Source organism: Crassostrea angulata, chromosome 1 (assembly GCF_025612915.1).
Source record: "Crassostrea angulata isolate pt1a10 chromosome 1, ASM2561291v2, whole genome shotgun sequence".
Lineage (NCBI taxonomy): Eukaryota > Metazoa > Mollusca > Bivalvia > Ostreida > Ostreidae > Magallana > Magallana angulata.
The window spans coordinates 6,951,122-6,965,429 of NC_069111.1; the positions used below are offsets into that span (position 1 = coordinate 6,951,122).

The 14,308-nt window shown below is 35.6% G+C and overlaps 1 protein-coding gene across 1 annotated transcript in view; it reads right to left on the reverse strand.

Moving 5' to 3' along the window:
• Positions 1 to 14,308, reverse strand: part of LOC128177012 (hemicentin-1-like) — a 57,341-nt gene that overhangs the window by 7,462 nt on the left and 35,571 nt on the right. Inside the window, exons 5-14 of the mRNA XM_052843524.1 lie at positions 13,044 to 13,334; positions 12,143 to 12,358; positions 9,364 to 9,579; positions 7,486 to 7,776; positions 6,586 to 6,801; positions 4,708 to 4,998; positions 4,133 to 4,426; positions 1,916 to 2,206; positions 1,341 to 1,634; positions 912 to 1,226 (exon numbers count right to left, since the gene is read on the reverse strand). Of these exons, the coding sequence (XP_052699484.1) occupies positions 912 to 1,226; positions 1,341 to 1,634; positions 1,916 to 2,206; positions 4,133 to 4,426; positions 4,708 to 4,998; positions 6,586 to 6,801; positions 7,486 to 7,776; positions 9,364 to 9,579; positions 12,143 to 12,358; positions 13,044 to 13,334 (2,715 nt within the window). The remainder of the gene's footprint in view (positions 1 to 911; positions 1,227 to 1,340; positions 1,635 to 1,915; positions 2,207 to 4,132; positions 4,427 to 4,707; positions 4,999 to 6,585; positions 6,802 to 7,485; positions 7,777 to 9,363; positions 9,580 to 12,142; positions 12,359 to 13,043; positions 13,335 to 14,308) is intronic.

Consider the following 14,308-nt stretch of genomic DNA (forward strand, 5'->3'; position numbering starts at 1 on the left):
TCTCTTGGAAACTTTAACCCAGATTGCGTCATGAAAACGCAAATGCGAAGGTTAACATAGTTCGAAATCTCCACATATTCTTCATTTTGGTACATACAACGGTGTGACACAAGGAGAAAATGTAAATACATGTACATCATCTCATGAATTTATGAATGTTCGATTTGATTTAGAAATCTTCCCCAATCAAATGCCAAACTTAAGGACGATGATAATCAAGCTCTTTTAACTGCGTAAATTAATATTTTTAAACCTGTGAAATATTTTTACTGCTTTTGCCAGAATTTCTCATCATCTTTGATCTGTACACAATTTTCATAGATATTCTTAGCAGTTTTCACATGACAGTTGATAAATTTTCGTGGAAATTGAGAATTCGGTATGTGTGTTTCTTCTTGGGTTGCTGAGAGTTTGTGTTTGCTCAACAAAACTTGAAATAGATTGTCAGCTAATAAAGCACAAACTGAAGTTTGTCTAGGGTTGCTGAGAGTTTGTGTTTGCTCAAGTTAAAACAAAACTTGAAATAGATAGTCAGCTAATAAAGCGCGAACTGAAGTTAGTCCGGCTATTCTGAGAAAAGAAAAATTAACATAAAAATGGGCCATATCTGTACCATGTCAAGTCAGACTTGAATGTTTGATTGATTTTGGGGGGGGGGGGGTTACATGTAGTTAATTTGTTGCGATATTTTCAGGATAAGAGGTAAAGATGGAACAATCCTAACCAACACGCGGTTTTCCACTCACATCGTTTATCCATTACCATTATCAATATCGGAAATAAAAAAAAAATGAAAGATTGACAGGCAAACGAAATCAGACTCCAGACTAAATGTGATCAGAAAAGTTTGCTTGACAACTATGCGTACATACGGTCAGACATCATATATGTGACAAGTGTCGTGTTATTACTTTTTTGAACACTTAGAGAAATCCTTGACGAGTAAATCGTGCCGTCGACATTGGTCAGTCCTAGGAGATAATAACCACCATCAGACAATGTGACGTTACGTATGACCAGAGAAGGTGACGACACGGTCCCGCCATCGTATCGAACGTCTGACGTCAGATCCAGGGCGGCGTAGTAGTAATATGAATAGGAATTTATCGTGCTAAACATCCAGGTGATATTCATGGCGTCAGGCATGGAGAATATGGACACAGAGAGAATGACGTCATCACCGGTGTAAACTGAGTACGTTGACCTGGCCACGTTAATTTGCTTTCCTTTAAAATCAAAGTATTTGATTAATAAGTAAAAATGGACTTTAATACAAATCTTAAACTAACGAAAAAAAAAAAACAAGAACAATTTTGAAATAGTTTCTTGAGAGAGCTTACCCTTGAGAGTAACATATACCGGTGTACTTCGTCCAAGGCCACTTGAACTGTTAGCACAACATCTGTAGAATCCTATATCAGAAGTATTCAAATAATGAATTCGTAAAGAGGGTGAAGAAAAGTACCAGTAATATTTGGAATAAGAAAAAACTATTTCTGTTTCATTGTCCTGGTCACTGGGCTGAAACGTCCAGAAGACTGTACTTATTGATTCGCTCACAACAGTACAGGGAATGGTCAATGTTGTGCCAGGCGAGCCAGTCATATTTTGTCCTGTTAATGTTACTGGAGCACCTGAAAGAAGCGAAAAACTGACCATATTACTTCAAAAATCAAATTGTGTAAGTTAATCTGTATTTATATTACTCTGACCTTACAAATTTAAAATCAAATTTTATTAAAATCTTAATATTTTGAATATTCTGATGTATATACAGAACAACAAACAACTTTTGGCGTGCTACAATTTAGAAAAAAATCCATAACATCAATGTATAGTATATTATGCAATACCCTCATACTATTTTTTTGCACGGTTGTAATACTTTTCAAAATTTTAAAACTGGTACACGTACCTCCATCTAGATAAACGATTATATCTGAACTATTTCTCGTGCCGTATAAATTGGATGCTGAGCACTTGTAAATTCCTCGATCGTCGGGTTGGAAGTCTGTGATGGTAAGGGAGGGGTTCTGTAGAGTTCCCCCTACATATTTCCCCGTCAGACCAGTTGTTATATCGCTGTCATATCTATACCACTGCATCATCTGCACTGGTGGGTAGGATGACGTAAAATTACATGTCAGTGTCACGTTGTTGCTTGCATTTACAGCATAGAATCCGGTGGTTACAACATTTGGATAACCTACCCAACAAAATTAAAAAAACCAAAAGTCAGCCTGGCAATAAGGTAATGCGCGCAGTATTAATATTTGAACATTTGCACATTCTTCATTTTGTTACATACAACGGTGTGACTGTAGGAGAAAATGAAAATATACGTACATGGATTCACAAATGTTCGATTTGATTTAGAAATCATTACCAATCAAATTCCGAACTAAAAGATGGCGCAAATCGAGCACAATTAAACCTGGCCAATTGAAATCCTTATCAGTAATGGTTATTAGCCAAAAAATGACCATTCTGCCTGATATTGTACAGTCCGAGGGTCTTTAGCAACGCGCAAATTAGACTATTTGACCGAATACTAGTACACAGTTTAAGCTTTATAACTTGCTTTACTCATTTTGTCTCCTCATTGAGTATGAACAGTTTTCATGATCTTCCTGCGTTGTTTCATTTATCCGGCACTACCGAAAATGTTAACAGTTAAATTCATGCCGGAAAATAATTATTCTGCGTTTGAGTATATAATGAAATAAATACATGTACTGATTAAAAAACACACTTGTCAAGACGATGGATAATATTTGATAAATACTTTTCTCTTGGAAACTTTAACCCAGATTGCGTCATGAAAACGCAATTGCGAAGGTTAACATAGTTCGAAATCTCCACATATTCTTCATTTTGGTACATACAACGGTGTGACACAAGGAGAAAATGTAAATACATGTACATCATCTCATGAATTTATGAATGTTCGATTTGATTTAGAAATCTTCCCCAATCAAATGCCAAACTTAAGGACGATGATAATCAAGCTCTTTTAACTGCGTAAATTAATATTTTTAAACCTGTGAAATATTTTTACTGCTTTTGCCAGAATTTCTCATCATCTTTGATCTGTACACAATTTTCATAGATATTCTTAGCAGTTTTCACATGACAGTTGATAAATTTTCGTGGAAATTGAGAATTCGGTATGTGTGTTTCTTCTTGGGTTGCTGAGAGTTTGTGTTTGCTCAACAAAACTTGAAATAGATTGTCAGCTAATAAAGCACAAACTGAAGTTTGTCTAGGGTTGCTGAGAGTTTGTGTTTGCTCAAGTTAAAACAAAACTTGAAATAGATAGTCAGCTAATAAAGCGCGAACTGAAGTTAGTCCGGCTATTCTGAGAAAAGAAAAATTAACATAAAAATGGGCCATATCTGTACCATGTCAAGTCAGACTTGAATGTTTGATTGATTTTGGGGGGGGGGGGGGGGGTTACATGTAGTTAATTTGTTGCGATATTTTCAGGATAAGAGGTAAAGATGGAACAATCCTAACCAACACGCGGTTTTCCACTCACATCGTTTATCCATTACCATTATCAATATCGGAAATAAAAAAAAAATGAAAGATTGACAGGCAAACGAAATCAGACTCCAGACTAAATGTGATCAGAAAAGTTTGCTTGACAACTATGCGTACATACGGTCAGACATCATATATGTGACAAGTGTCGTGTTATTACTTTTTTGAACACTTAGAGAAATCCTTGACGAGTAAATCGTGCCGTCGACATTGGTCAGTCCTAGGAGATAATAACCACCATCAGACAATGTGACGTTACGTATGACCAGAGAAGGTGACGACACGGTCCCGCCATCGTATCGAACGTCTGACGTCAGATCCAGGGCGGCGTAGTAGTAATATGAATAGGAATTTATCGTGCTAAACATCCAGGTGATATTCATGGCGTCAGGCATGGAGAATATGGACACAGAGAGAATGACGTCATCACCGGTGTAAACTGAGTACGTTGACCTGGCCACGTTAATTTGCTTTCCTTTAAAATCAAAGTATTTGATTAATAAGTAAAAATGGACTTTAATACAAATCTTAAACTAACGAAAAAAAAAAAACAAGAACAATTTTGAAATAGTTTCTTGAGAGAGCTTACCCTTGAGAGTAACATATACCGGTGTACTTCGTCCAAGGCCACTTGAACTGTTAGCACAACATCTGTAGAATCCTATATCAGAAGTATTCAAATAATGAATTCGTAAAGAGGGTGAAGAAAAGTACCAGTAATATTTGGAATAAGAAAAAACTATTTCTGTTTCATTGTCCTGGTCACTGGGCTGAAACGTCCAGAAGACTGTACTTATTGATTCGCTCACAACAGTACAGGGAATGGTCAATGTTGTGCCAGGCGAGCCAGTCATATTTTGTCCTGTTAATGTTACTGGAGCACCTGAAAGAAGCGAAAAACTGACCATATTACTTCAAAAATCAAATTGTGTAAGTTAATCTGTATTTATATTACTCTGACCTTACAAATTTAAAATCAAATTTTATTAAAATCTTAATATTTTGAATATTCTGATGTATATACAGAACAACAAACAACTTTTGGCGTGCTACAATTTAGAAAAAAATCCATAACATCAATGTATAGTATATTATGCAATACCCTCATACTATTTTTTTGCACGGTTGTAATACTTTTCAAAATTTTAAAACTGGTACACGTACCTCCATCTAGATAAACGATTATATCTGAACTATTTCTCGTGCCGTATAAATTGGATGCTGAGCACTTGTAAATTCCTCGATCGTCGGGTTGGAAGTCTGTGATGGTAAGGGAGGGGTTCTGTAGAGTTCCCCCTACATATTTCCCCGTCAGACCAGTTGTTATATCGCTGTCATATCTATACCACTGCATCATCTGCACTGGTGGGTAGGATGACGTAAAATTACATGTCAGTGTCACGTTGTTGCTTGCATTTACAGCATAGAATCCGGTGGTTACAACATTTGGATAACCTACCCAACAAAATTAAAAAAACCAAAAGTCAGCCTGGCAATAAGGTAATGCGCGCAGTATTAATATTTGAACATTTGCACATTCTTCATTTTGTTACATACAACGGTGTGACTGTAGGAGAAAATGAAAATATACGTACATGGATTCACAAATGTTCGATTTGATTTAGAAATCATTACCAATCAAATTCCGAACTAAAAGATGGCGCAAATCGAGCACAATTAAACCTGGCCAATTGAAATCCTTATCAGTAATGGTTATTAGCCAAAAAATGACCATTCTGCCTGATATTGTACAGTCCGAGGGTCTTTAGCAACGCGCAAATTAGACTATTTGACCGAATACTAGTACACAGTTTAAGCTTTATAACTTGCTTTACTCATTTTGTCTCCTCATTGAGTATGAACAGTTTTCATGATCTTCCTGCGTTGTTTCATTTATCCGGCACTACCGAAAATGTTAACAGTTAAATTCATGCCGGAAAATAATTATTCTGCGTTTGAGTATATAATGAAATAAATACATGTACTGATTAAAAAACACACTTGTCAAGACGATGGATAATATTTGATAAATACTTTTCTCTTGGAAACTTTAACCCAGATTGCGTCATGAAAACGCAATTGCGAAGGTTAACATAGTTCGAAATCTCCACATATTCTTCATTTTGGTACATACAACGGTGTGACACAAGGAGAAAATGTAAATACATGTACATCATCTCATGAATTTATGAATGTTCGATTTGATTTAGAAATCTTCCCCAATCAAATGCCAAACTTAAGGACGATGATAATCAAGCTCTTTTAACTGCGTAAATTAATATTTTTAAACCTGTGAAATATTTTTACTGCTTTTGCCAGAATTTCTCATCATCTTTGATCTGTACACAATTTTCATAGATATTCTTAGCAGTTTTCACATGACAGTTGATAAATTTTCGTGGAAATTGAGAATTCGGTATGTGTGTTTTTTCTTGGGTTGCTGAGAGTTTGTGTTTGCTCAGCAAAACTTGAAATAGATTGTCAGCTAATAAAGCACAAACTGAAGTTTGTCTAGGGTTGCTGAGAGTTTGTGTTTGCTCAAGTTAAAACAAAACTTGAAATAGATAGTCAGCTAATAAAGCGCGAACTGAAGTTAGTCTGGCTATTCTGAGAAAAGAAAAATTAACATAAAAATGGGCCATATCTGTACCATGTCAAGTCAGACTAGAATGTTTGATTGATTTTTTGGGGGGTTACATGTAGTTAATTTGTTGCGATATTTTCAGGATAAGAGGTAAAGATGGAACAATCCTAACCAACACGCGGTTTTCCACTCACATCGTTTATCCATTACCATTATCAATATCGGAAATTAAAAAAAAATGAAAGATTGACAGGCAAACGAAATCAGACTCCAGACTAAATGTGATCAGACAAGTTTGCTTGACAACTATGCGTACGTACAATCAGACATCATTTATGTGACAAGTGTCGTATTATTACTTTTTTGAACACTTAGAGAAATCCTTGACGAGTAAATCGTGCCGTCGACATTGGTCAGTCCTAGGAGATAATAACCACCATCAGACAATGTGACGTTACGTATGACCAGAGAAGGTGACGACACGGTCCCGCCATCGTATCGAACGTCTGACGTCCGATCCAGGGCGGCGTAGTAGTAATATGAATAGGAATTTATCGTGCTAAACATCCAGGTGATATTCATGGCGTCGGGCATGGAGAATATGGACACAGAGAGAATGACGTCATCACCGGTGTAAACCGAGTACGTTGACCTGGCCACGTTAATTTGCTTTCCTTTAAAATCAAAGTATTTAATTAATAAGTAAAAATGGACTTTTATACAAATCTTAAACTAACGAAAAAAATAAGAACAATTTTGATTTGTTTCTTGAGAGAACTTACCCTTGAGAGTAACATATACCGGTGTACTTCGTCCAAGGCCACTTGAACTGTTAGCACAACATCTGTAGAATCCTATATCAGAGGTATTCAAATAATAAATTCGTAAAGAGGGTGAAGAAGAGTACCAGTAAAATTTGGAATAAGAAAAAACTATTTCTGTTTCATTGTCCTGGTCACTGGGCTGAAACGTCCAGAAGACTGTACTTATTGATTCGCTCACAACAGTACAGGGAATGGTCAATGTTGTGCCAGGCGAGCCAGTCATATTTTGTCCTGTTAATGTTACTGGAGCACCTGAAAGAAGCGAAAAACTGACCATATTACTTCAAAAATCAAATTTTGTAAGTTAATCTGTATTTATATTACTCTGACCTTACAAATTTAAAATCAAATTTTATTAAAATCTTAATATTTTGAATATTCTGATGTATATACAGAACAACAAACAACTTTTGGCGTGCTACAATTTAGAAAAAAATCCATAACATCAATGTATAGTATATTATGCAATACCCTCATACTATTTTTTTTGCACGGTTGTAATACTTTTCAAAATTTTAAAACTGGTACACGTACCTCCATCTAGATAAACGATTATATCTGAACTATTTCTCGTGCCGTATAAATTGGATGCTGAGCACTTGTAAATTCCTTGATCGTCGGGTTGGAAGTCTGTGATGGTAAGGGAGGGGTTCTGTAGAGTTCCCCCTACATATTTCCCCGTCAGACCAGTTGTTATATCGCTGTCATATCTATACCACTGCATCATCTGCACTGGTGGGTAGGATGACGTAAAATTACATGTCAGTGTCACGTTGTTGCTTGCATTTACAGCATAGAATCCGGTGGTTACAACATTTGGATAACCTACCCAACAAAATTAAAAAAACCAAAAGTCAGCCTGGCAATAAGGTAATGCGCGCAGTATTAATATTTGAACATTTGCACATTCTTCATTTTGTTACATACAACGGTGTGACTGTAGGAGAAAATGAAAATATACGTACATGGATTCACAAATGTTCGATTTGATTTAGAAATCATTACCAATCAAATTCCGAACTAAAAGATGGTGCAAATCGAGCACAATTAAATCTGGCCAATTGAAATCCTTCTCAGTAATGCTTATTAGCCAAAAAATGACCATTCTGCCTGATATTGTACAGTCCGAGGGTCTTTAGCAACGCGCAAATTAGACTATTTGACCGAATACTAGTACACAGTTTAAGCTTTATAACTTGCTTTACTCATTTTGTCTCCTCATTGAGTATGAACAGTTTTCATGATCTTCCTGCTTTGTTTCATTTATCCGGCACTACCGAAAATGTTAACAGTTAAATTTATGCCGGAAAATAATTATTCTGCGTTTGAGTATATAATGAAATAAATACATGTACTGATTAAAAAACACACTTGTCAAGACGATGGATAATATTTGATAAATACTTTTCTCTTGGAAACTTTAACCCAGATTGCGTCATGAAAACGCAATTGCAAAGGTTAACATAGTTCGAAATCTCCACATATTCTTCATTTTGGTACATACAACGGTGTGACACAAGGAGAAAATGTAAATACATGTACATCATCTCATGAATTTATAAATGTTCGATTTGATTTAGAAATCTTCCCCAATCAAATGCCAAACTTAAGGACGATGATAATCAAGCTCTTTTTACTGCGTAAATTAATATTTTTAAACCTGTGAAATATTTTTACTGCTTTTGCCAGAATTTCTCATCATCTTTGATCTGTACACAATTTTCATAGATATTCTTAGCAGTTTTCACATGACAGTTGATAAATTTCCGTGGAAATTGAGAATTCGGTATGTGTGTTTTTTCTTGGGTTGCTGAGAGTTTGTGTTTGCTCAACAAAACTTGAAATAGATTGTCAGCTAATAAAGCACAAACTGAAGTTTGTTTAGGGTTGCTGAGAGTTTGTGTTTGCTCAAGTTAAAACAAAACTTGAAATAGATAGTCAGCTAATAAAGCGCGAACTGAAGTTAGTCTGGCTATTCTGAGAAAAGAAAAATTAACATAAAAATGGGCCATATCTGTACCATGTCAAGTCAGACTAGAATGTTTGATTGATTTTTTGGGGGGTTACATGTAGTTAATTTGTTGCGATATTTTCAGGATAAGAGGTAAAGATGGAACAATCCTAACCAACACGCGGTTTTCCACTCACATCGTTTATCCATTACCATTATCAATATCGGAAATTAAAAAAAAATGAAAGATTGACAGGCAAACGAAATCAGACTCCAGACTAAATGTGATCAGAAAAGTTTGCTTGACAACTATGCGTACATACGGTCAGACATCATTTATGTGACAAGTGTCGTGTTATTACTTTTTTGAACACTTAGAGAAATCCTTGACGAGTAAATCGTGCCGTCGACATTGGTCAGTCCTAGGAGATAATAACCACCATCAGACAATGTGACGTTACGTATGACCAGAGAAGGTGACGACACGGTCCCGCCATCGTATCGAACGTCTGACGTCAGATCCAGGGCGGCGTAGTAGTAATATGAATAGGAATTTATCGTGCTAAACATCCAGGTGATATTCATGGCGTCGGGCATGGAGAATATGGACACAGAGAGAATGACGTCATCACCGGTGTAAACTGAGTACGTTGACCTGGCCACGTTAATTTGCTTTCCTTTAAAATCAAAGTATTTGATTAATAAGTAAAAATGGACTTTAATACAAATCTTAAACTAACGAAAAAAAAACCAAGAACAATTTTGATTTGTTTCTTGAGAGAGCTTACCCTTGAGAGTAACATGTACCGGTGTACTTCGTCCAAGGCCACTTGAACTGTTAGCACAACATCTGTAGAATCCTATATCAGAGGTATTCAAATAATAAATTCGTAAAGAGGGTGAAGAAGAGTACCAGTAAAATTTGGAATAAGAAAAAACTATTTCTGTTTCATTGTCCTGGTCACTGGGCTGAAACGTCCAGAAGACTGTACTTATTGATTCGCTCACAACAGTACAGGGAATGGTCAATGTTGTGCCAGGCGAGCCAGTCATATTTTGTCCTGTTAATGTTACTGGAGCACCTGAAAGAAGCGAACAACTGACCATATTACTTCAAAAATCAAATTTTGTAAGTTAATCTGTATTTATATTACTCTGACCTTACAAATTTAAAATCAAATTTTATTAAAATCTTAATATTTTGAATATTCTGATGTATATACAGAACAACAAACAACTTTTGGCGTGCTACAATTTAGAAAAAAATCCATAACATCAATGTATAATGTTTTATGCAATACCCTCATACTATTTTTTTGCACGGTTGTAATACTTTTCAAAATTTTAAAACTGGTACACGTACCTCCATCTAGATAAACGATTATATCTGAACTATTTCTCGTGCCGTATAAATTGGATGCTGAGCACTTGTAAATTCCTTGATCGTCGGGTTGGAAGTCTGTGATGGTAAGGGAGGGGTTCTGTAGAGTTCCCCTACATATTTCCCCGTCAGACCAGTTGTTATATCGCTGTCATATCTATACCACTGCATCATCTGCACTGGTGGGTAGGATGACGTAAAATTACATGTCAGTGTCACGTTGTTGCTTGCATTTACAGCATAGAATCCGGTGGTTACAACATTTGGATAACCTACCCAACAGAATTAAAAAAACCAAAAGTCAGCCTGGCAATAAGGTAATGCGCGCAGTATTAATATTTGAACATTTGCACATTCTTCATTTTGTTACATACAACGGTGTGACTGTAGGAGAAAATGAAAATATACGTACATGGATTCACAAATGTTCGATTTGATTTAGAAATCATTACCAATCAAATTCCGAACTAAAAGATGGTGCAAATCGAGCACAATTAAATCTGGCCAATTGAAATCCTTATCAGTAATGGTTATTAGCCAAAAAATGACCATTCTGCCTGATATTGTACAGTCCGAGGGTCTTTAGCAACGCGCAAATTAGACTATTTGACCGAATACTAGTACACAGTTTAAGCTTTATAACTTGCTTTACTCATTTTGTCTCCTCATTGAGTATGAACAGTTTTCATGATCTTCCTGCTTTGTTTCATTTATCCGGCACTACCGAAAATGTTAACAGTTAAATTTATGCCGGAAAATAATTATTCTGCGTTTGAGTATATAATGAAATAAATACATGTACTGATTAAAAAACACACTTGTCAAGACAATGGATAATATTTGATAAATACTTTTCTCTTGGAAACTTTAACCCAGATTGCGTCATGAAAACGCAATTGCAAAGGTTAACATAGTTCGAAATCTCCACATATTCTTCATTTTGGTACATACAACGGTGTGACACAAAGAGAAAATGTAAATACATGTACATCATCTCATGAATTTATGAATGTTCGATTTGATTTAGAAATCTTCCCCAATCAAATGCCAAACTTAAGGACGATGATAATCAAGCTCTTTTTACTGCGTAAATTAATATTTTTAAACCTGTGAAATATTTTTACTGCTTTTGCCAGAATTTCTCATCATCTTTGATCTGTACACAATTTTCATAGATATTCTTAGCAGTTTTCACATGACAGTTGATAAATTTCCGTGGAAATTGAGAATTCGGTATGTGTGTTTTTTCTTGGGTTGCTGAGAGTTTGTGTTTGCTCAACAAAACTTGAAATAGATTGTCAGCTAATAAAGCACAAACTGAAGTTTGTCTAGGGTTGCTGAGAGTTTGTGTTTGCTCAAGTTAAAACAAAACTTGAAATAGATAGTCAGCTAATAAAGCGCGAACTGAAGTTAGTCTGGCTATTCTGAGAAAAGAAAAATTAACATAAAAATGGGCCATATCTGTACCATGTCAAGTCAGACTAGAATGTTTGATTGATTTTTTGGGGGGTTACATGTAGTTAATTTGTTGCGATATTTTCAGGATAAGAGGTAAAGATGGAACAATCCTAACCAACACGCGGTTTTCCACTCACATCGTTTATCCATTACCATTATCAATATCGGAAATTAAAAAAAAATGAAAGATTGACAGGCAAACGAAATCAGACTCCAGACTAAATGTGATCAGAAAAGTTTGCTTGACAACTATGCGTACATACGGTCAGACATCATTTATGTGACAAGTGTCGTGTTATTACTTTTTTGAACACTTAGAGAAATCCTTGACGAGTAAATCGTGCCGTCGACATTGGTCAGTCCTAGGAGATAATAACCACCATCAGACAATGTGACGTTACGTATGACCAGAGAAGGTGACGACACGGTCCCGCCATCGTATCGAACGTCTGACGTCAGATCCAGGGCGGCGTAGTAGTAATATGAATAGGAATTTATCGTGCTAAACATCCAGGTGATATTCAAGGCGTAGGGCATGGAGAATATGGACACAGAGAGAATGACGTCATCACCGGTGTAAACTGAGTACGTTGACCTGGCCACGTTAATTTGCTTTCCTTTAAAATCAAAGTATTTGATTAATAAGTAAAAATGGACTTTAATACAAATCTTAAACTAACACAAAAAAAACAAGAACAATTTTGATGTGTTTCTTGAGAGAGCTTACCCTTGAGAGTAACATATACCGGTGTACTTCGTCCAAGGCCACTTGAACTGTTAGCACAACATCTGTAGAATCCTATATCAGAGGTATTCAAATAATAAATTCGTAAAGAGGGTGAAGAAGAGTACCAGTAAAATTTGGAATAAGAAAAAACTATTTCTGTTTCATTGTCCTGGTCACTGGGCTGAAACGTCCAGAAGACTGTACTTATTGATTCGCTCACAACAGTACAGGGAATGGTCAATGTTGTGCCAGGCGAGCCAGTCATATTTTGTCCTGTTAATGTTACTGGAGCACCTGAAAGAAGCGAAAAACTGACCATATTACTTCAAAAATCAAATTTTGTAAGTTAATCTGTATTTATATTACTCTGACCTTACAAATTTAAAATCAAATTTTATTAAAATCTTAATATTTTGAATATTCTGATGTATATACAGAACAACAAACAACTTTTGGCGTGCTACAATTTAGAAAAAAATCCATAACATCAATGTATAATGTTTTATGCAATACCCTCATACTATTTTTTTGCACGGTTGTAATACTTTTCAAAATTTTAAAACTGGTACACGTACCTCCATCTAGATAAACGATTATATCTGAACTATTTCTCGTGCCGTATAAATTGGATGCTGAGCACTTGTAAATTCCTTGATCGTCGGGTTGGAAGTCTGTGATGGTAAGGGAGGGGTTCTGTAGAGTTCCCCCTACATATTTCCCCGTCAGACCAGTTGTTATATCGCTGTCATATCTATACCACTGCATCATCTGCACTGGTGGGTAGGATGACGTAAAATTACATGTCAGTGTCACGTTGTTGCTTGCATTTACAGCATAGAATCCGGTGGTTACAACATTTGGATAACCTACCCAACAAAATTAAAAAAAACCAAAAGTCAGCCTGGCAATAAGGTAATGCGCGCAGTATTAATATTTGAACATTTGCACATTCTTCATTTTGTTACATACAACGGTGTGACTGTAGGAGAAAATGAAAATATACGTACATGGATTCACAAATGTTCGATTTGATTTAGAAATCATTTCCAATCAAATTCCGAACTAAAAGATGGCGCAAATCGAGCACAATTAAATCTGGCCAATTGAAATCCTTCTCAGTAATGGTTATTAGCCAAAAAATGACCATTCTGCCTGATATTGTACAGTCCGAGGGTCTTTAGCAACGCGCAAATTAGACTATTTGACCGAATACTAGTACACAGTTTAAGCTTTATAACTTGCTTTACTCATTTTGTCTCCTCATTGAGTATGAACAGTTTTCATGATCTTCCTGCTTTGTTTCATTTATCCGGCACTACCGAAAATGTTAACAGTTAAATTTATGCCGGAAAATAATTATTCTGCGTTTGAGTATATAATGAAATAAATACATGTACTGATTAAAAAACACACTTGTCAAGACGTTGGATAATATTTGATAAATACTTTTCTCTTGGAAACTTTAACCCAGATTGCGTCATGAAAACGCAATTGCAAAGGTTAACATAGTTCGAAATCTCCACATATTCTTCATTTTGGTACATACAACGGTGTGACACAAAGAGAAAATGTAAATACATGTACATCATCTCATGAATTTATAAATGTTCGATTTGATTTAGAAATCATCCCCAATCAAATGCCAAACTTAAGGACGATGATAATCAAGCTCTTTTTACTGCGTAAATTAATATTTTAAACCTGTGAAATATTTTTACTGCTTTTGCCAGAATTTCTCATCATCTTTGATCTGTACACAATTTTCATAGATATTCTTAGCAGTTTTCACATGACAGTTGATAAATTTCCGTGGAAATTGAGAATTCGGTATGTGTGTTTT